The sequence below is a fragment of the Microcaecilia unicolor genome, chromosome 1, assembly GCF_901765095.1.
Source record: "Microcaecilia unicolor chromosome 1, aMicUni1.1, whole genome shotgun sequence".
Taxonomy (NCBI): domain Eukaryota; kingdom Metazoa; phylum Chordata; class Amphibia; order Gymnophiona; family Siphonopidae; genus Microcaecilia; species Microcaecilia unicolor.
The window spans coordinates 591,499,283-591,526,601 of NC_044031.1; the positions used below are offsets into that span (position 1 = coordinate 591,499,283).

The 27,319-nt window shown below is 42.4% G+C and overlaps 1 protein-coding gene across 1 annotated transcript in view; it reads right to left on the bottom strand.

The window, feature by feature from the left end:
- Positions 1-27,319, bottom strand: part of HHLA1 (HERV-H LTR-associating 1) — an 87,398-nt gene that overhangs the window by 44,287 nt on the left and 15,792 nt on the right. The window contains exon 8 of the mRNA XM_030189934.1: positions 18,383-19,012. Within this exon, the coding sequence (XP_030045794.1) occupies positions 18,383-19,012 (630 nt within the window). The remainder of the gene's footprint in view (positions 1-18,382; positions 19,013-27,319) is intronic.

The following is a 27,319-nucleotide window of genomic DNA, read 5'->3' on the forward strand; positions in this document are numbered from 1 at the left end:
CTGTGTTTACAAAGGTGTGCTATAGATGCAATAGCATTTTTAATGCGTGTTAAATGGTAACACACGTCAAATGCTTATGCACCTATAGGAATGTATTGGAGATGAGCGGCCATGGAGATGGGCGTCCCCGTTCGATTATCCCCCTCTATGACTGTTTCCTAAACTGAAGGATCAAATTAATCACACATAAGCTCAAAGGGCAAAGTATTCCAAATAGCTGTGCCTGCAGTCTGAAGCATTGCAGAACAGTTAGCTTCAAGCCTAACGTACTTAACGGAAGGAATGTCCAATAAAAGTTTATCCAAAGAGCATAGACTACGAGACGGCCAATACAGTCTTACAGCGGCCATCTTGGCCCGCAGCTCCACCGGAAGTCGCCAATACAGTCTTAAAGATAAAACTAATGCCAGGAGTGCATCACTGTTCAAGGCCTTAAAAATCAAGATCAATAACTTAAACCTAATTCACCAAAAAATAGGAAGCCAGTTCAATTCCTTCAAAACCCAAGTAATGTGATCAAATTTTGACAATCCTGTCAGAAGCCTAGCAGCAGCATTTTGCATAAACTGAAGAGATTGAATCATCAATTTAAGAAAGGCCCAAGTACAATGAATTACAATAATCTAGCACCGATAATACCAAAGCTTGTAGAACTGTCCAGAAATTCACCTCCGATAATTTCTCCAAATGCCTTAAAAATATCAGCCTCAATAATTTCAACCTGAAGATAGCCATCCTGATAACAATCCTAATTTGCAATTTGAAACTTAATTTAGGGCCCCTCCCCCTTTTACAACGCTTCCTGCTGATAGGAAACCAAATGCATCTGATTCTCCATCAAATGGACAGAGTCTAGATATTTTCGGCACTCACACTTTTTTCTTCGAAGCATTTGCTTTAAAGACCTCAACTGAAAGCCAAAGGGCGCTATGTTTTCATACAAATGTAACAGACTTAAAGGAAGCAACTTGATTCAGACACTCTCAGGCTTATTTTCAAAAGAGAAGGGCGCCCATCTTTCGACACAAATCAGGAGATGGGCGTCCTTCTCCCAGGGTTGCCCAAATCGGCATAATTGAATGCCGATTTTGGGCATCCCCAACCGCTTTCCATCATGGGGATGACCAAAGTTCCCAGGGGGGTGTCAGAAGCATAGCAAAGGCAGGACTGGGGTATGCTTAACACATGGGCGTCCTCGGCTGATAATGGAAAAAAGAAGGATGTCCTTGACGAGCACTTGGCCGACTTTACTTGGTCCATTTTTTCTTGCAACTAAGCCTCAAAAAGGTGCCCGAACTGACCAGATGACCACCGGAGGGAATCGGGGATGACCTCCCCTTACTCCCCCAGTGGTCACCAACCCCCTCCCACTCTAAAAAAAAAAAATTCAAAATAATTTTTGCCAGCCTCTATGCCAGCCTCAAATGTCATACCCAGCTTCATGACAGTAGTATGCAGGTCCCTGGAGCAGTTTTAGTGGGTGCAGTGCACTTCAGGCAGGCAGACCCAGGCCCATCCCCCCCTACCTGTTACACTTGTGGTGGTAAATGTGAGCCCCTCAAAACCTACCAGAAATCCACTGTACCCACATGTAGGTGCCCCCTTCACCCCTTAGGGCTATGGTAGTGTTGTACAGTTGTGAGGAGTGGGTTTTGGGGGGCTAAGCACCCAAAGTAAGGGAGCTACGTATGCACTTGGGAGCAATTAATGAAGTCCACTGCAGTGCCCCCTAAGGTGCCCGGTTGGTGTCCTGGCATATGAGGGGGACCAGTTCACTACAAATGCTGGCTCTTCCCATGACCAAAGGGCTTGGATTTGATCATTTCTGAGATGGGTGTCCACGGTTTCCATTATTGCCAAAAACTGGGGACGACCATCTCTAAGGACAACCATCTCTAAGGTCGACCTAAATGTTGAGATTTGGGCGTCCCCGACCGAATTATCGAAACGAAAGATGGACGCACATCTTGTTTCAATAATACGGGTTTCCCCGCCCCTTTGCGGGGATGACCTGCGAGGACGTCCTCAGGAAAACTTGGGCGCCCCATTAGATTATGTTTAATCTGGTGCATGAATCACAGTCAGGTTTAGGACCAGAACACAGTAGCCATAATAGAAGAAAAGTCTTAATGTGGATGAATGTGGATGATGGTGATAGTGCATTATTAGATGAAGTTCTAAGAGATTTACTTGACTCCCATTGTCCTGACTTATGTGTTACTGAGAATTGGTTAAGTGATGCAGACTTCATGTTAGATAATCAACTTTGTTTTGATGGTTACAATATTTTGTGAAGTCTCGTGTGGGGCAAAAAAGAGGTGTTTTATTGATTTTAGCAAAGCATGAATTTGTCTTTTTACACAGAGGCCCATTTTAAATTCTAGCCTGTGTGAGGTTGTTTCGCTGCTCTCCTGGGTTAAGTATTTTTCTGTGTCTCCACCCCCACCCCTGGGGTTCTTTATGCTCATAGCTCTATTATTACTGATATTTTGCTTTCTAATGGCATTTCTTCACACAATACCATCTTATTAGATGTTTAGAACTTCATCTAAGAATGCACTATCACCATCATCCACATTAAGACTGTTCTTCTAGTATGGCTACTGTGTTCTGGTCCTAAACCTGACTGTGATTCATGCACCAGATTAAACATAACTTACTATGACTGTATTTGTTTGGTATTACTGCCACCAATATCTCTGCCAAAAATGATGAATTAGCCACTGGGCAAAAATTTGAACAGCAAACAGCATCTCCCTACTGTATCTGAATGTGACTCACCTTGAACGTCTGAGAAAAGGATGAGCTAAATCCAAATCTTTCATTTTTGGATGAATCAAATTCTGTTTAAGCATTTCTGAATGAGTACCTTGAAGAATCCCTAAACATAGAAAGATTTCATGCAACTTAACCCCAGGAATGAGCAGTGACTTTCTCCAGGTCTACCTTAATAACAGTTTATGGACTTTGCCTTCAGGAATTTGTCCAAATCAACTGCTTTTAGCACATCCTCTGATAATGAGTTGTAGAGCTTAACTATGTGAATTCACGGCATGTCCCCTAGTCTTTGTATTTCTGATTTGATAACTTACTCTTTCTTCATTTACCCATTCTACTCCACTCAGAAATTTCTAGACCTCTATCATATCCCCCCCCCCCAGCTGCCTCTTTTCCAAGCTGAAGAGCCCTAATCTCTTAAGCCTTTCCTCATATGAGAGTTGTTCCATCCCATTAATCATTTGGTCACCTTTCATTGTACCTTTTCTAAGTCCACTACATCTTTATTGAAATGTAGTAACCAGAATTGAACACAGTAATGTCTAAATAGTGACCATTTTCAATGTCATATTAATAAACTACCCCAACCGCTTCTTCATGGATACCAAAATGCCCTTTAAGAGCCATGAAGAATCAGAGTCAAGTTCATAATTACCATTACTAATAACTGGGTGCTTCCACTGTGGTGCACTGAGGCTATATGGAAGAAGCCCATTCTATAATGGAACCTAGGCAATTAGATTCTGTTATAGAATAGATGCATATTAAACTTAAGGGGGTCTTTTACTAAAGCTTAGCCCGAGTTATCTGCAACAGGGCCCATTTTATTCCTATGGGCCCTGCTGCAGATAACTCGAGCTACGTTTTAGTAAAAGACCCCCTTCGATTGTGAGCTCTCTAGGGATAGAGAAAGTACCTGCATATAGAGGCCCTTTTACTAAGCCGCATTGGCGCCTACGTGTGCCCAACATGCGTAAATTCAGAACTACCACCTGGCTACAGTATGGCCCTTGCGGTAATTTCATATTTTACTTGCGTCCAGGACGCGTGCCGGAAAATATATTTTATTTTCCGGCGTGCGGTGCTAACCAGGCGGTAATTGTCATTTTACGTATGCTGATGATTACCGCCTGGATAACGTGTGAGACCTTACCACTAAGTCAATGGGGTGGCGATAAGGTCTCAGGCCCAAAATGGATGCACGGCAGTTTTCATTTTGCCGCATGTCCACTTTTGGCTCAAAAAAGGGCCTTTTTTGCCGGAGTGCTGAAAAATGGACCTCCATGCGTCCAATACACGCATCTACAACAGCGAAGGCCATTTTTCAGCGCACCTCAGTAAAAGGACCCCATAATGTATACAATGTGGCATACATGTAGTAGTGCTATAGAAATGAGTAGTAGTAGTAACCCAGTGCCGGCGTGTCCAACATGTAGGTGGCCACACCTACAGTTGCCATAGACCTGGTGTTAAGTGTGGATACCTACATTTGGCAGCGTTATGCATAACTTACAGTATTTGAGAGGCATGCCTACCTCCAACTTGTGGTCCTGCCATGTGTATGACCTCCCTTCAAATACTCACTATGTAAGTTAAGCAGATAGTTGCACAATAACACTGAGGTGGTATATTGATATTTGTGCACATACACACGCATAACGTTTACTAAATGTAAGCATCTGGTTTATGGAATTGCTCATTAACATCTATACAGGAGATCTCCTGAAATTGATTGCATGTACAAACTTCTCAAAACCCCTCTAGCGGATCATTTAACAAACTTTTAGATGTTAATATCGTATTAACTTTTGTTTCGATTGTATGCCACCCCAATTTTGTTCCCTCTTGCTTTGTCAACACATGCCCGCTTATTGGCTTCCTTTCTCCTCAACTCCTTGCACAAGCTAGTAACTTCGTCTTTTTTTTAAGTCTGTGCTTATTTATAGACTAATAACTTTTGGGTTGATATTCAAAACAATTTAACCAACCAAAAACGGCTCCTGATCGGTAAAATCTCTTGTTCAGGGCTAACCAGTCATTTTTAGAGGCAGCTATCTGGCTAGGGCCGCTGAAAATGACTGGTTTGGGCTAGATTCTATTTATGGTGCTGAAAACTGCTCACGGAATACAGGCATATTCTATAAACTCTGCTTAGAATTATGCACGGTGTAGAGAATAGGGATAGTGGCCATGACTGTGCCCAACTGTAGGTGTGTCCACTTATGCCAAGTAAGACTTGGTGTAAATACCAGCACCTAAATTATGCACAGAGCAGGTGTATTCTATAACCATGCGTGTAGTTTTTCATAACACCCACAACATGCCCATTTTCTCACCCATAGCCATGCCCCTTTTTGGATGCGTGCATTAGAATTTAGGCACAGTGTGTTACAGAATACGCTTAGTGAGTTCTGCGTATAAATTATAATTATTGCCAATTAGTGCTCATAACTGCTTGTTAAGCACCGTTATCAATCCTGATTGGCTTGTTAAGCTAATTAAGTTATGCACATTGTTATAGAATACGCTTAGATTTCAGCATGGAATGTTAGGCGCGATATATAGAATCACGGAGTTAGCTCCTGTCTCAAAACCAGCTATTTTGGGGGCATTCTGGGGATGGAGTCAGCACTTGGTAAATTAAGTGCCAATATTCAGCACTTAACTGCTAAGGTAACCACATAAACAGGATTGCATAAAAATCAGTCCTATTTTTATGCAGTGCCCCATAGCCGGGCTATGGTGTAGCTGATTCCATAAACCCAGAAATTCAATGCCAATGGCCAGACATCACCCAGCATTGAATTTCCAGGCATAACACCAGCTGTTGTCAGCAAAATGCTGAGTGCTCCTAGCTGAATATTGACAACCTTTGTCATAAATAAATTTTGCTAGCTAGTTTACTAAAAACCTAAAGCTCAATTGGGTTTTAGCTACGTCTACGGAATGTAATAGTCAATTCATTATGTTAGACAATTCCCTGCAAGCATTTTCCCCTCTATAATCTGCTTTGTACAGAATTTCTTTGTTATTGGAGTTTACCTGTATCTTATATTTCACTCTGTCTCACGATCCATGAATAAAAGACTGCCTACAACCTATGTGATGCTGACCTGCACCTAGCTAGCACCTGTACAATGTGCTAACTTAGCACCTTCATTCACTTCTGGGTTCATTTCTATAGACACATGAATGGCTAGATTCAGTAAATGGTGCTCAAAAATTGACACCAAAAAAAGTTGATGCTTGATGCTATAAAGATGAGCAACCATTATAGAATTAGTATTGAGTGCCGATTTTGGTGACCAAATGTGAACGCCAGGAGTTATGCCTGCTAAATCCAGGTGTTATTCCCAGCACCCATTTTGGATGCACACCTCTGGTATTGCATAACACTGCGCACAAATTTTGGGAATACCCCCAACCCGCCTATGTACCTCCCATAGCCACGCCCCCTTTTGGGCTGCATGCTGTAGGATTTTTGCATACTTTGGGGCCCTTTTACTAAGCAGCGGTAGGGCTAACGGGCAGGTAGTGCATGCCAAATTGGCACTTACCGCCGGGTAGTGCGAGCACCCAGCAGTAATTCTGAATTTGGTGCAAGCTGTTTCCCACCGTAGAAAATCATTTTCTATATTCTACCGCGGAAGGCATTCCTGGTGTTAATCGGCAGCACAGCCACATTGCTGCTCATTGCCTGATCACCGCGTGAGTAGCGTGTGAGCCCTTACTGCCAAGTAAATAGGTGACGGTCAGGGCTCAGGCAGTAAATAGCACTACTTTTAATTTTAGCGCACAACCGTTTATTGCCGCCATTAAAAAAAGGCCTTTTTACCTGCTGTGGTTAAAAATGGTCCAGCGCGCAGCAATTTGATGCACCCACACTAGCACAGGCCACTTTTTACCACAGCTTAGTAAAAGGGCCTCTTTGTTATAGAATAACGCTTAGCAAAATGTGTGCCCAATTCCAAATTGGTGCCGATTAGTGGAATTAGCATCCAGTTGGTGCCACTAATTAGCCAATTTAATTGAGCACACATCCTGGATCAGTGTGGAAATATCTGCACCTGAGTTTCAGCACCATATATATAAGGGGTAAGAATAAAACCACACAGAGGAAGATACATCTGTAATTGTAGCAAATCAAGACAACATTTAGCTAATTAGCCTGATCTTTGAGTAACTCATAATGGTAACTATGGGGCAAAATTCAGCCAGTGGCAGTCAGCTTCTAACCGCTGCTCACTGAATTAGATGGGAAAATTCAGTACCAGCCCCTATCTGGATACTGACACTGAGTATCCAGATGTGAGGAAGCTACTTGGGCGCTGCCGCTATTCAGCATGGGTACCTGGGTAGCAATCTGGTGAACTTAGCACAGCTTTTTGCAAAAAGGCTGAATATTGGCAGTGTATCAGTAACTTCCAGCTCCGTCTCACGTTGCCCCAGGATCACACCGGTACTAACTGGAGTGTGTCGCAGCAGTCAGGACAGATATTTGGAGGCAACTTCCAGGGTATTTAAGACTTTGCACTGACTATCAACAATTTAAGAAGTTGTTAAAAACATTTTACTTTGTAAAAGCATTTACTGAAGTATAGAAGATAAGTCTATCTTTGGCAGTTCTCCCTGTTTTAATTTTGGTAATAGAGATTTATGATTTTATGTATGTTTTTATGTTATGAATGTTTTTTTCTTGTAACCCGCTTTGATTTTAAAGTGGGATATAAATTTATGAAATAAATAATAAATAAACTCTCCAGGCAAGTGCCTCTGAATAGCTGCTCCCAACCCAGTTAGCATTGTTAAACCAGGCAGGAGCCTTTTCTGCCCTGCTATTTCACGCTGATTATTAACCCCTATGACATTTTCTTTTCTTAAGTTCATTGAAACTTGAAGAAGATTGAGCATAATGGCACCGATATTCAGTGCTATTTAACCAGCCAGGAATGGCTCCTGGCCAGTTAAACAGATCTAAGATAGCTAAGCGCTAATATTCAGAGTGAGATAGCCGGTTATCACTACTGAATATTAGTGCTTACCACATGCCCCCGAATTCTATATATGGCACCTGAAAATCCACATGGAAACCAAAGCGTATTCTATGCATAACTAAGGGGGTCTTTTACTAAAGATTAACTAGAGTTTCTTCACTCAACGTGTAATTAAACTCTGGAATTCATTGCCAGAGAATGTGGTAAAGGCGGTTGGCTTAGCGGGGTTTAAAAAGGGTTTGGACGGCTTCCTAAAGGAAAAGTCCATAGACCATTACTAAAATGACTTGGGGAAAATCCACAGCTTATTTCTGGGATAAGCAGCAGAAAATATATTGAACTTTTTTGGGATCTTGCCAGGTATTTGTGACCTGGATTGGCCACTGTTGGAAACAGGATGCTGGGCTTGATGAACCTTTGGTCTGTCCCAGTGTGGCAATACTTATCTGCAGCAGGGTCCATTGGAATAAAATGGGACCTGCTGCAGATAATTTGAGCTAACCCTTAGCAAAAGACCCCCTTATTTAGTTAACTAGCTAATTAGCGCTGTTAATTGAATGTAAACAAGCAATCATCAACTTTAATTGGCATGAAGTGAAATTTATGCACACAACTCGCCGAGTATATTTTATAACGTGGTGCACCTAAATTCTAAGTCTCGTAATTGAAAAGGGGCATCACTATGGGCGGTTTGTGGGCATTTCTAAACTCTATGCGCATTATTATTCAATACACCCGCTCTGTGCCTAATTTAGGTGTTGGGATTTACATCAAGTAAAACAGGGCCTATATGGATGCGACCAACATTTAGTCATGTGGCGAGCCCATCAGCATATTCTATTTACCGCAAGTAAATTTAAGTCTATGCTATAAAAGTTAGGCGTGGATTTTTCAGGCACCATATATAGAATCTAACCCATAGTGTCTAACCAGCTATATCACGTGATAGAGCCAGCTATCCACGAATATTCAAGTGCTGGCTGGCTGCTTAGTGGGAAAACTGGCCCACATGAATAGCAGTCCTATCTTTGCTCGCTATTAACTTAACTGACCAGCGCTGAATATTTACATATCTGGCCAATATTTACAGCTGGCCAACCCCCCCCCCCCCCCCCCCCCCCCCCCCCCCGATATTCAATGCTGGTCACCGAAAACAGCCTGGCATTGAATATCCAGGGTCAGTGCTATCTGCCGCTGGCTGAATATCAAGAAGCATCTGTTTGTCCATAGTGAGTTGTTCTTGCACTTGATTTGTAATTTTGATTGGTAGCAATGACAAAAATTGAATTTTTATTGGCAGAGGTAAGCGGTCCTGTGCCTTAATGTATTTGCTTTTGAATAAATCTACAGTACCAAGTAAAGGAAGTGTAAAAACAACAGTAGTTCTTATGGATTACTAATAGCTTTCAGGGAAGATTTAAAGCAACTTACTTGACAAAAAATGATCTTTCAAAGAATCTTCTGTTTGCTCTGTTGCAGCAGAAGGCACAGATGAGGGAACTGTTACAGCTGGAAAGAACACATTTTTTTTTAAACCAAGCATTTGCTAGACTTAAATACTGGACTAGATACATGGGAACTAGTTAGATACAAATGTATTAAAGAACATGCTGGTAACACTTTCAGAGAATTGCTCCAGTAGGAAAGGGATTTGGGTTGTGCCTTTTTCAGCAGTGGCTCAAGGTGAGTTGCAATCGGGTTCAGTAGCTATTCCCCTGTCCCCTGAGGGCTTACAATCTAAAGAGTCCTTTCACAAAGATGCGGTAAAAGGTGGCCTTAGTGTCAGGGGTGGCCCTACCATTAGACCACCTGAGGCGGGGGCCTCAGGTGGCACTTTTCTGCGGCGGCATCGATTCCCGCCCTTACTTCCCCAAACCCTTTCCACTAATTTACCTTTTCTTTCTCATTTTTCCAAAGGCGGTGGCAGTGATTCCCACACAGGCTGCCCTGCCTCCAGTCCCGGGCTATTCCATCTACTGCGGCCTGCTCTGTCTCCGAGGAAACAGGAAGTTACGTCAGAGAGGCGGGCTGTAGTAGAAAGATGAGACTGGGACCGGCAGCAGGGCAGGGTCTGGGAATCGCCTTTGGAAAAACGAGAATGAAAAGGTCAATTGGTGGACGGGGGCTGGGGAAAGAAGGGGGCAGATGGCAGACTATGGCAGCAGGGTGGCAGTGGCAGCTACTCATTCCTCACCTCATAGGAGGTGGTGGAAGTGGCTCATTCCATGCCTCAGGTGGCAGATTGTATTGGGCTGCCCCTGCTTAGTGTGCCCTTACACAGGTGAGAATAGTGAGAGAAATAAAATGTTTGGAGCAGTGGACTACAAACCAGGAAAGCCTGGTTTAGATCCCACTGTGACTCCTTGTGACTTTGGGGCAAGTTGCTTAACCTCCATCGCTTCAGGAAGAAACTTAACGGTCCTAGGTACATTTTTTCTAGCAAAAAAGGTGTCAGTATTCAAATGCTAGGCCACCCTTCAGGGCTGGGGTGATCACTGATGGACCCACTACACAATAACCAGGCCCCCTGCAACCAGTTACAGAATCTATGACAAGGCAGAATTGGTGTGTAGAGCCTGAGCTCTTTCATTAAAACTTGGGGTCCATGGGTTAATTTTAGCAGACTCAGTACCCCCAGTACCCCCTCAAAAAAGCCTTGGCGGTCCTTTTACTCAAGTACATGAAGCATTAATGCATGGCTAACACAACAAAAAAACTGGACTACTGCACGAAATGCTAAAGCAGGCAAACAAAATCCAGTTTTTTTATTGTGTTAGCCACGCATTAATGCTTCATGTACTTTAGTAAAAGGACCGCTAAGTTTCTTCCTGAAGCAACGGAGGTTAAGTGACTTGCCCCAAAGTCACAAGGAGCCACAGTGGGATCTAAGCCAGGCTTTCCTGGTTTGTAGTCCACTGCTCTAAACATTTTATTTCTCTCACTATTGCATACTGGAGAAGAGATGCTAGAACAGAATTAGTTCTATTGTTCTAATTTCCTTATAGACCTCCTGATTACAGAGATAGTATTTCAAATATTTACATGCATAACTAGCAATTAAGGGGGGGGGGGATTTATCAAGGGGTGGTAAAGATCATCTTTTACCACATCTTGATTTCCCGTGGAATTCAGTAACCTGCAGGTTGCCAGTTCCGTAGGTTAAGAACATAAGAATACCAATACTGGGTCAGACCAATGGTCCATCTAGCCCAGCATCCTGTTTCTAACTTTGACCAAGCCAGGTCACAAGTACCTGGCAGAAATCCAAATAGAAGCAATATTCAATGCTACCAATCCCAGGGCAAGCAGTAGTTTCCCCATATATGAGCCTGCTAATAGGTGGGGAAATGTGGGATACAAATGTTACAAATAAATAAATATCTATTTCAATAGCAGACTATGGACTCGTCTTCCAGGAACTTGTCCAAACCATTTTTAAACCTAGATATGCTAACCACTGTTATCACACCCAACCCAACAAGTTCCAGAGCTTAACTATTCTTTGAGTGAGAAAGTATTTCCTCCTAGTTGTTTTAAAAGTATTTCCATGTAATTTAATCAGGGCCGCCGAGAGGGGGGGGGGGGGGGGGACACAGGGGAGACAAAATTCCCTGGGCCCGGGCCTCCAAGAGGGGCCTGGCGCCGCAGTCCCACCCGCCACCGGGCCCCTTCCACCTGAACCCCACCAGCAGAAGTGCTGTCTTCTGACTCCGGCGTGCGCGGCCCACACAGATGTGCTCCTCTCAGCTGATCTTCGCTGTACACTGCAGGGCTTCTGTGCGTCTGATGTCTTGCCCAGCCTGGTGGTGGAGGCGGGTGGGACTGTGGCGCCGGGCCCCCCTCAGTGGAGGCAGCAGTGGGGGCGGCCTTGTCCCGGGCCCGGCCCAGTCTCTCGGCGGCCCTGAATTTAATTGAGTGTCCCCTAGTCTTTGTAGTTTTTGAAAGAGTGAAAAATTGATTCACTTTTACCCGTTCAACACCACTCAGGATTTTGTAGACCTCAATCATATCCCTCCTCAGCCCTAACCTCTTTAGCCTTTCTTCATATGAGAGGAGGTCCATCCCCTTTATCATTTTGGTCACCCTTCTTTGAACCTTTTCTAATTCCACTACATCTTTTATGAGATATGGCGACCAGAATTGAACACAATACTCAATATGAGGTTGCACCATGGAGCAATACAGAGGCATTGTAATATTCTTGATCTTATTTATCATCCCTTTCCCAATAATTCCTAGCATCCTGTTTGCTTTTTTGGCCGCCGCCACACACTGAGCAGAAGATTTCAGCGTATTATCTGCAATGACACTCAGATCTTTTTGTTAAGTGTTGACCCCCAAGGTGGACCCTAGCATCAGGTAACTGATTTGAATTATTCTTCCCAATGTGTATCACTTTGTATTTGTTCACATTAAATTTCATCTGCCATTTGGATGCCCAGTCTTCCAGTTTCCTATGGTCTTCCTACAATTGTTCACAATCTGCATGTGTTTTGACAACTTTGAATTGTTTTGTGTTAGTTGCAAATTTAATCACCTCACTTTTTCTGATTTCCAGATCATGTATTAATATGTTAAATAGTACTGATTCCGGTACAGATCCCTTTGGCAGTCCACTATTCATCCCCCTCCATTGAGTAAAATGGCCATTTAACCCTACCCTCTGTTTTCTGTCCAATAACCAATTCCTAATCCACAGAAAGACATTGCCTCCTATCCCATAACTTTTTAATTTTCTCAGGAGTCTCTCATGAGGAATTTAGTCAAAAGCTTTGTGAAAATCTAGATATCCTACATCAGCTGGCTCCCCTTTATCCATATGTTTATTCATGCCTTCAAAGAAATGAAGCAAATTGGTGAGGCAAACCACTGCTTGCCCTGGTATTGGTAGCATTGAATATTGCTTCTATTTGGATTTCTGCCAGTTCTCGTGGCTGAATCTATGTTGGCTCTGTCCCATTAAACCATGTTTGTCTATGTGTTTTGTAATTTTATTCTTTATTATATTTTCCACTATTTTGCCCTGCACTGAAGTCAGGCTTACCAGTCTGTAATTTCTAAGATCACACTGGAACCCTTATTAAAAATCGAGGTTACATTGGCCACCCTCCAATCTTCAGATACTACAGAGGTTTTTAACAATAGGTTACAGATCACTAACAGCAGATCAACTGTTCAATCCCATGATAAAAGAATAATGCTGCTTGCGAGCCACTTCTTAAGTGGCATTATTCCTGCAGCCCGGGAGCATTGGGCTTCAAAGTTATGGCCTGATGCCCCTGGGCTGACAAAGTAGGGTCCTCCCCAACTTAATTCCCCCACCTGAAGCCCCACCCCTAGTGGAAGCACCCAGTCCCCCCACCCTCCAGGTGGAAACTCCCCTTATTTGGAAACATGACCCCTAGCAGTAGTCGTGCCATTTTGTGAAAGGCACTAGATGGGGCAGGAGCAACTTGGTATCTCCCCTGGACCATCAATGTTGTAACAGGTATCCCCTTTAGGAATATGAGGACATAGGGATGTGGGACGGGGAATTGGGTGCTTCCACCATTAGGGGGTAGGGGAGGGGAAGTAGGTGCTTCCATTGGGGTTGGTGAGGGATTAAACTGAGAGACCCTGATCTGTTGACCCAGGGACAATGGGCCACAGCTTTGTGGTCTGATGTTCCCAGACAGTGAAGTAAACCCAGCAAGAAGCTGGGGTTATTTTACAGTCATTTTTAAGCCCTAACACAACTTGCGGTGTATTACCACAAGTCACATTAGGGTATCTGCATTATTTGCATAGTAATGATATGCAAAACATATATTTGCATGTTTTGCATCTCATTACTACGTAACCCATGGTGACATAATTATTGCTGTAGGAAATTAAGTTGAGCTGCATTAGAACCCTTTAAGTCGCCTTAAGATTCAAATAACGTGACTTCAAGCCTTAACGTAACTTGATTAATTCGTTTCTAATTGTTAGCCCTGACTTAATAGAATGACCCCTGCATGGATTTCCTATTTTTATTTATTATTGTGTTTTTAGTGTAAACAGCTTTGATGTTTTTATGTGATCACATTATGCCTCTTTTCCTTGAGTTGCTTTGGTTGCCAGTCTAGCAGCGTATTTGTTTTAAACTAATATGTTTGTTTTTTAATGCTTTGCGGTTAGAGGGTCCATTATATTTAAAAGACTTGCTGGTTGGGTTGCTTAGGTCATCCGAATAGGACCTTCTTGAAATAGTAAACAATATTAAATTGCAAATACATATAAAAGATTGCTTGAAGTGCAAGGTCCAAAATTGTGGAGTAGTTTGTCCTTGGAACTTCATCAATGGGTCCTTTTACTAAGGTGCGCTAGAAAGTAGATGGCGCTGCAGTTAGCACTTGAGTAGTAAATTTAAAACGAATCGGAGAAAATATTTCTTTACTCAGGGGTCCTTTTACAAAGGTAGGCTGAAAAATGGCTTGTGGTAGTGTAAGCGCAGGTTTTGGGTGTGCGCCAATCCATTTTTCAGCACACCAGTGAAAAAGGCCTTTTTTTTTGCCGAAAATGGACATGTGGAAAAATCAAAATTTCCGCCCGTCCATTTTGAGTCTGAAACCTTACCACTAGAGGCGGTAATGACCTACGTGTGTCAAATGCCACTTGGCGCATGTCCATTACGCATGTCCGAAAATAAAAAATATTGTTCAGACACACGTATCGGATGTGCGCCAAAAATGAAATTACTGCAGGAGCCATGCAGTAGTCAGGCTGTAACTCCATTTTGGCACGCGTTGGGCATGCGTAAATGCTTACGTGGCTTAGTAAAAGGGCCCCTCAATGTGTAAGTAAACTCTGGAATTCATTGCCAGAGAATGTGGTAAAAGAAGTTAGCTTAGCGGGGTTTAAAAAAGGTTTGGCTAGCTTCCTAAAAGAAAAGTCCATAAGCCATTATTAAAATGGACTTGGGAAAAATCCACTGCTTATTTCTAGGATAAGCAGCATAAAATGTATTGCACTGTTTTGGGATCTTGCCAGGTACTTATGACCTGGACTGACCACAGGATACTGGGCTTGATGGACCTTTGGTCTGTCCTAGTATGGCAACATTTATGTACTTATGTACTGTGTACTTTCTAGTGTGTCAGAAAAGTAGTCATGGTTGGCTTTTTTTTTTTTAAACAACCACAAGCTAATTTCCCCATTAGCATGTGGCCATTACCGCAGGGAGTCCTTACCACCACCTATTTTGGAGGCGGTAAGGGATTCCATGCTACTCCTGTGTTAATCGGGTAGCATGCAGTAAAGTGCCTGCACTACCTGATTTTTTTACAATGGGAGTAGCACGCGTTGCTACCCAAACTACGATGGGACACCTCAGTGCATCCCGCAGTTGTGCCCTTTTACTGCATTCTTGCTTTTTCTAATGCTTACTTTTCTTTATGAGAACCTATATTTATAATATTAGTAAAAGGGCCCCTAATGCACTGTTGTGACAAATTTAAGAAATGTTTAAAAGTATGGTTTTATAGTATGTGCTTTTTAGGGAAGTATTCAGAGTGATTGGACTGTTGGGGATATAAGGGAAATGTATTTTATTTAAATACTAGTAAAAGTGCCCGTTTCGGAGAGCAATTAAATGGGCACTAGCGAGGTTTTGTTGTTTTAGCGATGTTCGGGGGGGGGGGGGGGTGAGTGACATACCAACACCATGTGGTCCCGTATCCTTGCATTATTGGAGGTCCTCAATTGGTGCTTCGTGCGTGTGTAAGGTATTGGTGTGTGTCGTTCGGTAGCGTAGCACTGGGGGTGCTGTTTGATTGGTCCTCCGTGGCTCCACCCTCGTCATGATGTTGTACGCGAGGGCGGGGCAGACAGTCATGGTTCCACAGCAATCTACACCATGACAGAAGTTGGAGTTGTAAAATGTTGCTTCATTAGAACGTTGGGGTTGTGAATTATGTCCGGAAGGGGCGTGGCTGAGGGCATGTCTACTGAGTGAGGGTGAGTGGTGGTGACAGCCTAGGAGGGTGAGTGGTCCTGACAGCCTACCCTAGGAACAGTAGAGTCAGTGCTTCACTGAACGTTGGAGGTGAGAATTATTTATATAGATGTCTGTTGTATTTGGAATTTTATTGGTAATTCACCTCAGCCTTTTTTGATGAGGTGAAAAATCAAATACTGTAAAGTAATAAGGCAGTCTAGACAGTATTTTAAACATAAACATATTGATATTTTTCAGATGGGAAAGGTAAATCTTCATTTGCATATGACATGCCCTCATTTCTTTGTGTATAAGCACTTAATCTTAGCTTTTAGATGATAACATGCTATTTTTAACACTTGTAAATTGGTCTTAATTTGCACATTATAGTTTATTGCATAGGAAGCTCTCCACATAATGAAACAGCCAAGAATACATCTAACTAAAACTGACAGCCCTAAGGAACCAGCATGAATTCTCCATTAAGGCACTTCACTCAGCCCACAGCAGAGCTATCTAAAGGGATCACATCTTTTGTCCCCACTTGACTTAATTGAAAGATATCCTGTTATAATTTCATTCAACTAATACTAACCTTTATAAAAAAGGGGAGAATGAAAACAGTACTTTCCTTTTCACTTGGCCTGTCTAAGATGGATATATAATATTGAACTATATCTCATGAATGACAATTCTTTAAAATATGTGCTGTCACATGCTGATTAAAGCTGTATTTCATTAAAATAATGGCAAATATGTATGTATGTGGACACATAAACACATAGAGGTAAGATATTCAAAGAGGGGCATTTTCGAAAGGGACATCCTCGCAAAACATCCCGATCCAGGGGCGGGGAAACCCATATTTTTGAAACAAGATGGATGTCCATCTTTCGTTTCAAAAATACCATCAGGGGCGTCCAAATCCTTAAATTTTGTCGTCCCTAGATTTGGTTGTCCCTAGACTTGGTCGTTTCTGATTTTCGGTGATAATGGAAACCAAGGACGTCCATCTCAGAAATGACCAAATGCAAGCCATTTGGAAGTGGGAGGAGCCAGCATTTGTAGTGCCCTGGTCCCCCTGACATGCCAGGACACCAACTGGGCACCCTAGGGGGCAATGCAGTGGACTTCAGAAATTGCTCCCAGATACATAGCTCCCTTACCTTGTGTGCTGAGCCCCCCAACCCCCCCCCCAAAACCCACTACCCACAACTGTACACCACTACCATAGCCCTTAAAGGTGAAGGGGGGCACCTAGATGTGGGTACAGTGGGTTTGTAGTGGGTTTTGGAGGGCTCGCTGTTTCCTCCACAAACATAATAGGTAGGGGGGTATGAGCCTGGTCCGCCTGCCTAAAGTGCCTTCACCCACTAAAACTGCTCCAGGGACCTGCATACTGCTAGACCTGAATATGACATCTGAGGCAAGCATAGAGGCTGGCAATCAATATTTGATTGGTCCTCCGTGGCTGCCATTTTTTTTTTTTGCAGTTGCAAGAGCAGACGATGAATTGCAAACCTCTACCCTGACGAAGAACTACGAAACCTGGCCATGTTGGCAGAGGTTTGACTTGTTTGCAAAATTGCTGCCAAAAGCTAAGTACTCTGTTATTTGTACTTAAAAGCCAAACGTTTAAGGTCTTTTGAGAATGTTGAGTGAAGATTATCTGTATATAAAGAAAGAAAAGAAAAAATTGAAAAAATCGGGTAGATCTATGAAGAGGTAACACAGCGCCATAAGTGAATGGGATGCTGTGCCCAAATGGGATATGCTGTTGAACATTCTGATGATCCCCGTAAAAAAACTATATGAAGTATATTTGAAGATAGATTGAATATATGAAACTGGACTTTGTAAACTATAAAAGATTGGATGTTTGGGACATAATTAGATTGTATATATTCCTATGGCCATCTCTATTTTAGCATGCATTAAAAATACTACCATGGCTTAGTAAACGACCGCCTCAAAATGAATAGTTGAATTCTGAAACTCATTGCCAGAGGATGTGGTATCAGCGATTAGTGTATCTGGGTTTAAAAAAGGTTTGGACTAGTTCCTGGAGGAAAAGTCCATAGTCTGCTATTGAGATAGACATGGGGGAAAGCAAATGCTTGCCCTGGGATCAGTAGCATGAATCTTGCTACTATCTGGGATTCTGTCAGGTACTTGTGACCTGAACTGGCCATTGCTAGAAACAGGATACTGGGCTGGATGGACCATTGGCCTAACTCAGTATTGCTATTCTTATTTTCTTAGATTCAATTAAGCCTCTTAATTGGTCCTACCATATGTTTCCAAGGGTGATAATATTTCTCATCTCAGGACCTTGAAATTGGACTCAACACTTATGTATGCTAAGAAAAAGAGGACACAAACAGTACAAAAGCTAGAATAAGCAGATATAACAGGGAAACATTCTAAAATTATCACCACTGTTTGACACTGCAATCTCTCCAACTGTGTTGTGTCTATTTGATTAGCTGTTCAGTCTTGGTGTTAATAACAGGAAATAAAATCTTGAAATTGAAAAATTAGTAGTTGTTTGCTTATCTTAATCCTGGAAGAAAGGTAAAGCATAGTAAATACGTCAAGATTTAGAAGTATTCCTATTTTTCACTATTTTATAACTCTTTTTAAAAATACTTACTTGAAGGTATATGCATTCCTGACAAATTGTCATGTATTTGCACAGTAGATAATGTCCACGGAGGCTCCATTTTCAAGGGTGTTTCAGGCTCCTTTAAAGTAGTATCCCGTACCAATGTGGGCATTTTTGTAGAGGATATGTCAAATCCTTTTGGATCGACTGTCTCAGTCCATGAAGGGCCCCCTGCAGAGGAAAGTTCATGCGCTTCTGATTTTGCATCCTGTGTCCATGATGGGGCTCCAGGGGAGTCAATTTTATGTCTTTCTAAAGTCCATGATGGAAATGTTCTATAAGAACCATCATCTCCTTTTTGTGCAACAGTCTTAGTCCATGAAGTTGTTCCAGTAGAAGAGATTTCACGCCCATCAGAAGCAATACCCTGTACCCATAAAGGCAGTTTTGTAACAGATATTTCACGTCCTTTTGAAGCAACACCCTTTGCCCATGAGCCTATGCCCATGGAATGAGCACCATTTTCATGTGAAGGTTGACCATGTGCCCCCAGAAATACGCTAGAAGTACTTGCATGTTCTATTAAAGCAACAACCGGTCCTTCTGGCTGTATATTCGTTGTGGAAACTTCATGTCTATCAGGAGCAAGTGGCTTGGCCCATGAAGGCATTCTTGTTGCTGCATGTAAAAAAATTAAATAAAAATAAAACTATATTGTTGTTCTTGAATTATATGTTAAATCATATTTGTTAGTTAGCTACAATGTTCACAACAAAGCATATCTAATTATAAAGGTAGTAATCATTTGACTATTTCTTCTTTCCAAACACAAGACATTGATTTACTGCCAGTCATCAGGGTTCAAAGCAATCAGCAATCGGTACCAAACACTGGCATCTATCAAGTTGAGTATTGACAGTATTAGTGAAACTCTACTTACACTACTCATATCTAAAATAGTTTAAAAGAGCTCTTGAACTGTATCTGGGATAGTTTAGGGGCATGTAATTGCTCACACACATCAAGGGCTAGATACTATATATCTTTTCTTTTTTTATTATTTTTATACTTATACAATTATTTCAAGGAATTACACTTGATTAGAAAGTGTTATTTTCTCATATTTAACAAACAAAAAAATTAAGCTAAATTTCACATAATACAAACACTCAAGTCCACTTTAAAGGGAGACGTCTTTAGTATAGGAGGATTAAAGAGGCAAAGAAAAACGATTCTTTAAGGAAATTTAACATCTAGGAGATGTTACAAACGATGTTAATTGTGATGGGTCCATGAAAACATATTTATGTGAATTATAGCAAATTATACATTTACAAGAAAAACGAAGGTAGAATGTGGCTCCTAGTCTCAGTACTTCTGGTTTCAATATCAGAAATTGTTTACGGTTTTTTTGTGTTTCTTTCGAAACATCTGGAAATAGTGATATCTTTAATCCCCAAAACATTTTGTTCTTATGTTTAAAGAACATTCTAAACAGCCATTGTTTGTCTGGCAATAAAGCAACCGTGGCAACGCTAGATACTATATATCATGCCTAAAAAATTGGTAATGAAAAAAAATATACCTAGACATATTCTATGCCTAAATTTATACACGGGTTTATAGAATACGCTGAGCGCTCTTCTGCGTGACTAAATTTCATTGCGGGCAGTTATGCCAAGTAAAACTTGGTGTAAATGCTGATGCCTAAATTAGGTGTGGATCGGGTGTATTCTATAACAAGTGTGCATAGATTTTAGAAATGCCCATGTCCACATCCATGGCCATGCGCCCTTTTCAACTATGCAGCTTAGAATTTATGCGCATCATGTTACAGAACACGCTTAGACAGTTGTGCACATAAATTCTAATTAATACCAATTAATGTCAATAATTGCTTGTTAATCGGCAATTATTGGTGCTGATTGGTTTGTTAACTAATTAAATTGCACGCACAAATCCAGAATATGACTGGATTTGTGCACGCAACTTAAGTTGTGCTATATAGAATCTGGGGGCAAATGTGGCTCAGACACACTTGAGTATTGCTTGTGGAATCCTTTCACACAGCATATCACAGGAGCACAATTTTAGGAGTGTGGAGGACTTAGTTTATGGATGGAGTGGTGTAACGGCATGCAACAAAGGTACAGACTTTGCATCCTGTAGGCAAGGATATGGTTAAAGCAAAGAATAGGAGAACTGTCTCCCCACAGAATTAGAGACAGAAGAAATACAGCAGGGATGATAAAAAGAAAGGACCGAGGAGGCCTGGTTCCCAGTAGGAATCCTTTATTCTATATCCAAGGATGTGGTTACTATATGTGTAGTCAGGGTCCCAAAGGTATGTCATTTGAGTGTTTATGCTCTAATGGTCTTACCTGTAATTCAGTGTCTTCTCAGGGATGGCATGTGTACCCATAGAAATGAGGTGTTACATGTTGTTGTTTTTGGCATACATGTCTAAGGTCACTTACATGATATTTTATTGGCCCTGACAACTGTGGTTACATTTATGCTATGACACTGGGAAAACATCACAGGACCTAGGTGCATTGTGCAAAGTTTTTCATCCAATGGGCTGTCAGGGAATAGGCATACAAGTAGTATAGCTCACCAGCTATTGTCAAAGCTAATTTGTATATTTTTACAGGTGACCATGCCCACTTATGGTCACATCAGCCAATCAGAATTGAGGATCTGCCCAGGCATGTCCACTCTCTACTGAAGCCACACCCACTCCCCATCCTGCCCTTGATCACTGGATATGATATCATAGCTCCACCCAAGCCCCCCCCTTCGCATAAACTGTAATTTATTTGCATAACCCCACCTCTTTTGGTGACAGCACAGGAAGTGATGTTATAATTCCACTGAGGCCAAGCCCCTTTTCCAATATGGCAGTGACCACTGGACATGCCAATGGCAGTTCCTATTTCACACTACTTGCTGCCATTTTGGATAGATCATATGACAGGAAATAACATCAAACACCCCTGACAGCCGTCTGCCTAGAAAACAAAAACATGGGTCCTATGCAAGTCAAACAGGAAGGAATGTATGAGTACATGTGTGGTTGAACCTGCCTAAAACTTCAAGAATCTTCTGAATGTTGGGTAGCGTCTATGCTGAGGCTCCATCACCCAGATGTGAGGGCATAGAATATCTGCATCGTGGTGATATTCAGCACATTATTAGTATAGTTAGCCAAATAAAGTTAGAAGAGCCTCTTTGCAGTCCTAACTTTATCTGGATAGTTATTCAGTTAGTAGATTGAATATTACCACCAAACAGATAACTCTGGAGACCACTCTCACTCCGCTAACTAACCCCCAGTGCTAGCCAGATAGTATTGTGGTTGTCTAGAATGATTTTAATTGACATTATCGATATTACCCCTGAAAATTTAGGAGTAGCCCTGGTCAGTGACACACTTCATTTTCATTTCATGTTGATTCCTATGTTGTTTCCAGGAATGTTCATTTTATTCAGTTTTCTTTTTTGTCTTGTGTCATCGCAGGATCAACGCCATTAAGAGTGCAAGCTCTTTCAGAAAGAGTACATATTCTTCTGAAATATTGCACAAATAGTGAACAGTATTCAAGCTTCATGCACTATCTGGACAGTGAACATAAGAGTAGCCATACTGGGTCAGACCAATGGTCCATCTAGCTCAGCATCTTGTTTCCAACAGTTGCCAAGTCAGGTCACAAGTACCTGGTAGAAACCCAAATCGTGGCAACATTCCATGCTACAAATCCTAGGGCAAGCAGCTGCTTCCTCATGCCTGTCTCAATAGCAGACTATGGACTTTTCCTCAAGAAATTTGTCCAAACCTTTTTAAACCAAGAGACGCTAACCTCTGCTACCACATCCTCCGGCAAAGAGTTCCAGAGCTTAACTATTCATTGAGTGAAAAAATATTTCCTTCTATTTGTTTTAAAGGTATTTCCATTTAACTTCCTTGAGTGTCCCCTAGTCTTTGTACTTTTTCAAAGACTAAAAAATGGATTCACTTTTACTCGTTCTACACCACTCAGGATTTTATAGACCTCAATCATATCTCTCTTCAGCCATCTCTTTTCCAAGCTGAAGAGCCCTAACCTCTTTAGCCTTTCCTCATATGAGAGAAGTTCTATCCCCTTTATCATTTTGGTCACTCTTCTTTGAACCTTTTCTAATTCTGCTATATCTATTTAAAGAGAAGGTGACCAGAATTGAACACAATACTCAAGGTAAGGTCGCACCATGCAGCAATACAGAGGCATTTTAGTATTCTTGGTCTTATTTACCATCTCTTTCCTAATAATTCCTAGCATTCTGTTTGCTTTATTGGCTGTTGCTGCTCTCTGATCTTTTGCCCTTTATCCTTTAGGCAGCAAAAAGAGACACATAAATGGCAATATTCTACTCTATAAGCTTCCAAACGACGATGAAAAACAAAGGAAATTTAAAACCGGTCAAAATATACTAAAAATGTAAGGGAAAAACAAAAAAAGGAGGTTCCACAACTGGGAACACAATTTTGGATGAAAAAAAAAATCACTGAAAGGCACAAAAAACTCTTTTGGACGCCCTCTCCTCACTGTGGAAGAAAAAGAACTGAGCAGAGTGCGCTCCACAAAACTCTACTTATACTTGCTATAAGTCCCAGACCAGGCGATGCGGGTTGGTGTCACCCACTTGTGAGGATACATAAGCCTGCTTGTCCTCGGAGAATATGGAATAGCTATTATAAAAAGTCGAAGACACAAACGTGTTATAAGTAAAGTGAGGAATCTGAATGTTGTGAAGTTTAACTGGACAGTTTAATGTAAGCCATTTCTATGAATTTTTTATCTTCATGTTTCTATTAGATGTACTGCATATGATGCTTTTAGGAACTAATGCAAAGATATTTTTGTTTTACAATTAATTTAGAATCTAATAAATGAGCAGAGCATTTGCAGTGAACACATTATGCATTATGAAAGAGACTAGGTCTGCCTATTAGTAAGTAATTGAATCTAGCAGCAAAGTAGGTAATGAAAGCTGTTTGCTATTACCTCGGGGACAGGTACTTTATCTTGGTAGGAGACTGCTCTCCTCTATAATGGCTGGCTGTTGTGAAGGGCGCACACTAATCCCCATATCACCTGACAGCTGTGCCATTACAGCTGTATAGCTTCTAAGTACTTCATAGAGTATGTAGAGTGAATAAAGACCTCTGATCACAGGAAAAGAGGATGGGGAGACAGGGCTTACACCAAGAGGGGCATTTTTGATATGACATCTAAGCCCCCCTGATGCCGATGCATACCATTTTGTACTAAACATCCCAAATCCAAATAGGAAATGTAGCCATTTTTGAAACAGCAAAACGTCTTTTTTTTTTAATAGCACATGTAGCATGTTTTTGTGCTCTGTGCTTTTATCTTTTTGATCCATTTTTTGAAAACAAAAAACATACACATGAAGAACGTAGAAAATCAAGTCATTGGAATGTAGGAGGAGACAGCATTCTTAGTAGACTGGCGGCACAGACATCCCAGGAGAGCAATTGGCCACCCTAGGGAGCACTCTTTTGCATTTCGCATAAAAGCTCCTAGATATACATGTCACCATTGCTCCCTTATCTTGTTTGCTGAGTCCTCCAAAACCCACTGCCCCCAACTGTACACCACTACAATCGCCCTTAAGGATGAAGGGGTGCCTAAATGTGGGTACAGTAGGTTTCTGGTGAGTGTGGGAAGGCTCACACTTTCCACCACAAGTGTAACAGGTAGACTGGGATATGGGCCTGAGTCTACCTCTCCACAGTGCACTGTACGCACCACAACACTACTCCAGGGATCTGCTTGCTGCTCTAGTAGAACTGGCTATAACATCCGAGGCTGTCATAAAGGCTGGTAAGTACTCTTTTTATTCACTGTATTTTTAGAGATACTACGACCAGAATTGAATGCAATATTCAAGGTGAGGTCACACCATGAAGCGATATGTAGGCATTATAATATTCTTGGTCTTATTTTGCCCAGTGTGGAAGAGGAGTGTGGGAACATCCAGTTGCCCACAACATTGCCCTTCATCTCCTCAGGTCACTTCACTGGCTTCCAATCAGATACCGCATTCAGTCCAAGCTTCTCCTTCTTACCTACAAATGCACTCAGTCTGCTGCCCCTCACTACCTCTCTACCCTCATCTCCCCTTATGTTCCAGCCTGAAACCTCCGTTCACAGGACAAATCCCTCCTCTCAGTACCCTTCTCCACCACCGCCAACTCCAGGCTCCGCTCATTCTGCCTCGCCTCACCCTATGCCTGGAACAACCTTCCTGAGCCCTTATACCAAGCCCCCTCCCTGCCCATCTTCAAGTCTTTGCTCAAAGACCACCTCTTCAATGCTGCCTTCGGCACCTAACTCTCACCTCTCAGGAAATTTGACTAATTTGACTAATTTTGGCAAGAAAATGCATTATATTTCTGTTGTGTCCATCTGTGACACCTCCCTCCCCTCCTCTCCCCCAATTTGACTACCCCTATCGGACTGACTGTTCACTTGTCCTTTAGATTGTAAGCTCTTTGAGCAGGGACTGTCCTTTATGTTAAATTGTACAGCGCTGTGTAACCCTAGTAGCGCTTTAGAAATGTTAAATAGTAGTAGTAGTAGTAATAATGCGGATGCAGAAGCAACAATTGAAGTTGGTGGTGATGGGGCCCAACAACTCCCACTGAGATGCAGGCAGGAACTGTAAGCATTAATAAATTCTGAATAAAATACTTTTTTTCTACCTTTGTTGTCTGATCATTTAGTTTTTCTATTCGCTTTGGTCCCAGTGTCTTCTGTTTTATGCAGTGTCTTCTTTCCATTTGATGTTTTTTATCTCACCATGTCCACCATCCTCCTGTGTCCTTATGCGTCCTGTCTACCATCTGTAGCCCTGTCCTTATCCTTCCTCCAGTTTCAACATCTGCTCTCAAAGTGTTCTGATCTAGCTCTTAAATTCAGCAATTCCCCTCCATCCATGTCCAGCATTTCTCCTCTCTCCCTTCCCCTCCATCCGTGTGCATCTCCTTCCTTTGTCTTTCCTTCCCTCCATCCTTGTCCAACATTTCTCCTCTCTTCCCTCCCCTCCATCCATGTGCATCTCCTTCTTGACTTCCTTCCCCTCCATCCATTGATGTCCAGCAACTCTCCATTCTCCCCCTGCCCTCTCCTCCATCCACCCATATCCAGCAAATTTCCTCTCTCCCCTGCCACCATTCATCCATCCATGTCCAGCAATTCTACTCTCTCCCCTGCCATCTCCTCCTCTCCAGCGATCTCTTCTCTCCCCCTGCCCTCCCCTCCTCTCCATGTACAATGATCTCTTCTCTCCCCCTGCCCTCTCATCCATGTCCAGCGATTCTCCCTGCCCTCCCTCAGCTCCCTGACAGCCCTCCTCTCCGTTCCTTCCTGCCCCCCCCCCCCCATGCGTTTAACCATTTTACTTTCAGGTGCAGTGATAGCAGTGAAGAGGACAACACAGTGGGCTCACCTCCAGCTTCTCCCTTCCCTCACACAGTGTCCCGCCTTCTGCGATGATGTATTTCCTATTTCTGCGAGGGTGAGACACTGTGTGAGGGAAGGGAGAAGCTGGAGGTGAGCCCGCTGTGTTGTCCTCTTCACTGCCGTCGCTGCACCTGAAAGTAAAACGGTTAAACGTGCGGGGAAGGGCAGGAAGGAACGGAGAAGAGGGCTGTTGGTCGGGGAGCTGAGGGCGGGAAGGAGGGACCATCCGACAGTCCGAGAGCTGCCTGCAGTGCTGTGCCAGCCCTGCATTTGGAGGGAGGGGCAGCAGCCAGGGGAAGGTCACGGTTGGGCTGGAGAGGCTTAGCCTCCCCAAGCCTCTTATACGGGGCACCTATGATGGCCTGTGTTTCCCTCGTATAACAGAGGTGGGGAATTCTATTGACACGTGGACGCTGTATAGGAGTCTGTAGTGGTCTGTCTTTTCCTGCTGGAAAAGAGCACCCACACCCCCTATTTTTAAAGATCATTCACCCCTGATCCCAGGAGGTGGGCTGGTGTTCTATAACAAAGTGCTGACTTTTCGTGAGTAGGGTTGGTGCAGTTTGAGTTCTTAACTTGGTGCTGGTACGGTATGTTAAGTTTCTGAATGTCTATTTGCAAGGTTTTGTCTTATATCACACAGTGTCTGGTAGTGGAGGGAGTTTATGTTGCTATCACTGATTTGACACTAGAGTTTGTATGCTGAGTTGTAAAATGAGATATTCTACTTCTGCTCTGTACTCCTACTGGTCATTTTCAGCAGCACTTAACCGGTTAGTATCACTGAAAATAATCGGTTATCGCTGAACTGCAAACTGGCTATTTTGGAAGCATTCCGGCGGTGAAATCGGCATTCGGCCAGTTAAGTACTGATGTTCAACACTTAACTGGTCAGGTTAACTGCATAAATAGGACGCATAAGAGTCAGTCTTATCTGTATGTGGTACGCCTGGATTATTGTAATGCTATTTATGCAGGGTGTAATAAAATATTGCAAAACATGGCAGCCAGATTGATATGCCGGGTGTCTAAATTTGACAGGATATCACCCTTAATAGCAGTGCATTTTTTATAGTGAAAAAGATACCAGTAATCAAATGCCAGGCCACCCTTCAGAGGTGGGGTGATCACTGAGGGATCCACCCACAATAGCCAGGCCCCCTGCAACCAGTCACAGAATCTATGACAAGGCAGAATTGGTGTGTAAAGCCAGAGCTCTTCCATTAAAATTTGGGAACCATGGGTCAATTTTAGCAGACAATGGAAAAGGTGCCGGTACTCAGTACCTCCAAGTACCCCCTCAAAAAAAAAAATCCTTGCTTATTAGTACAATTACATTGGCTTCTTATAGAAGCTAGGGTGATGTTCAAAATGTATGTATTGGTATTCTTGATATTACATGGTCAGGCCCCGGCTTATGTGTTGACTCTGGTTAAGATCTTAGTAAAAAATTTTA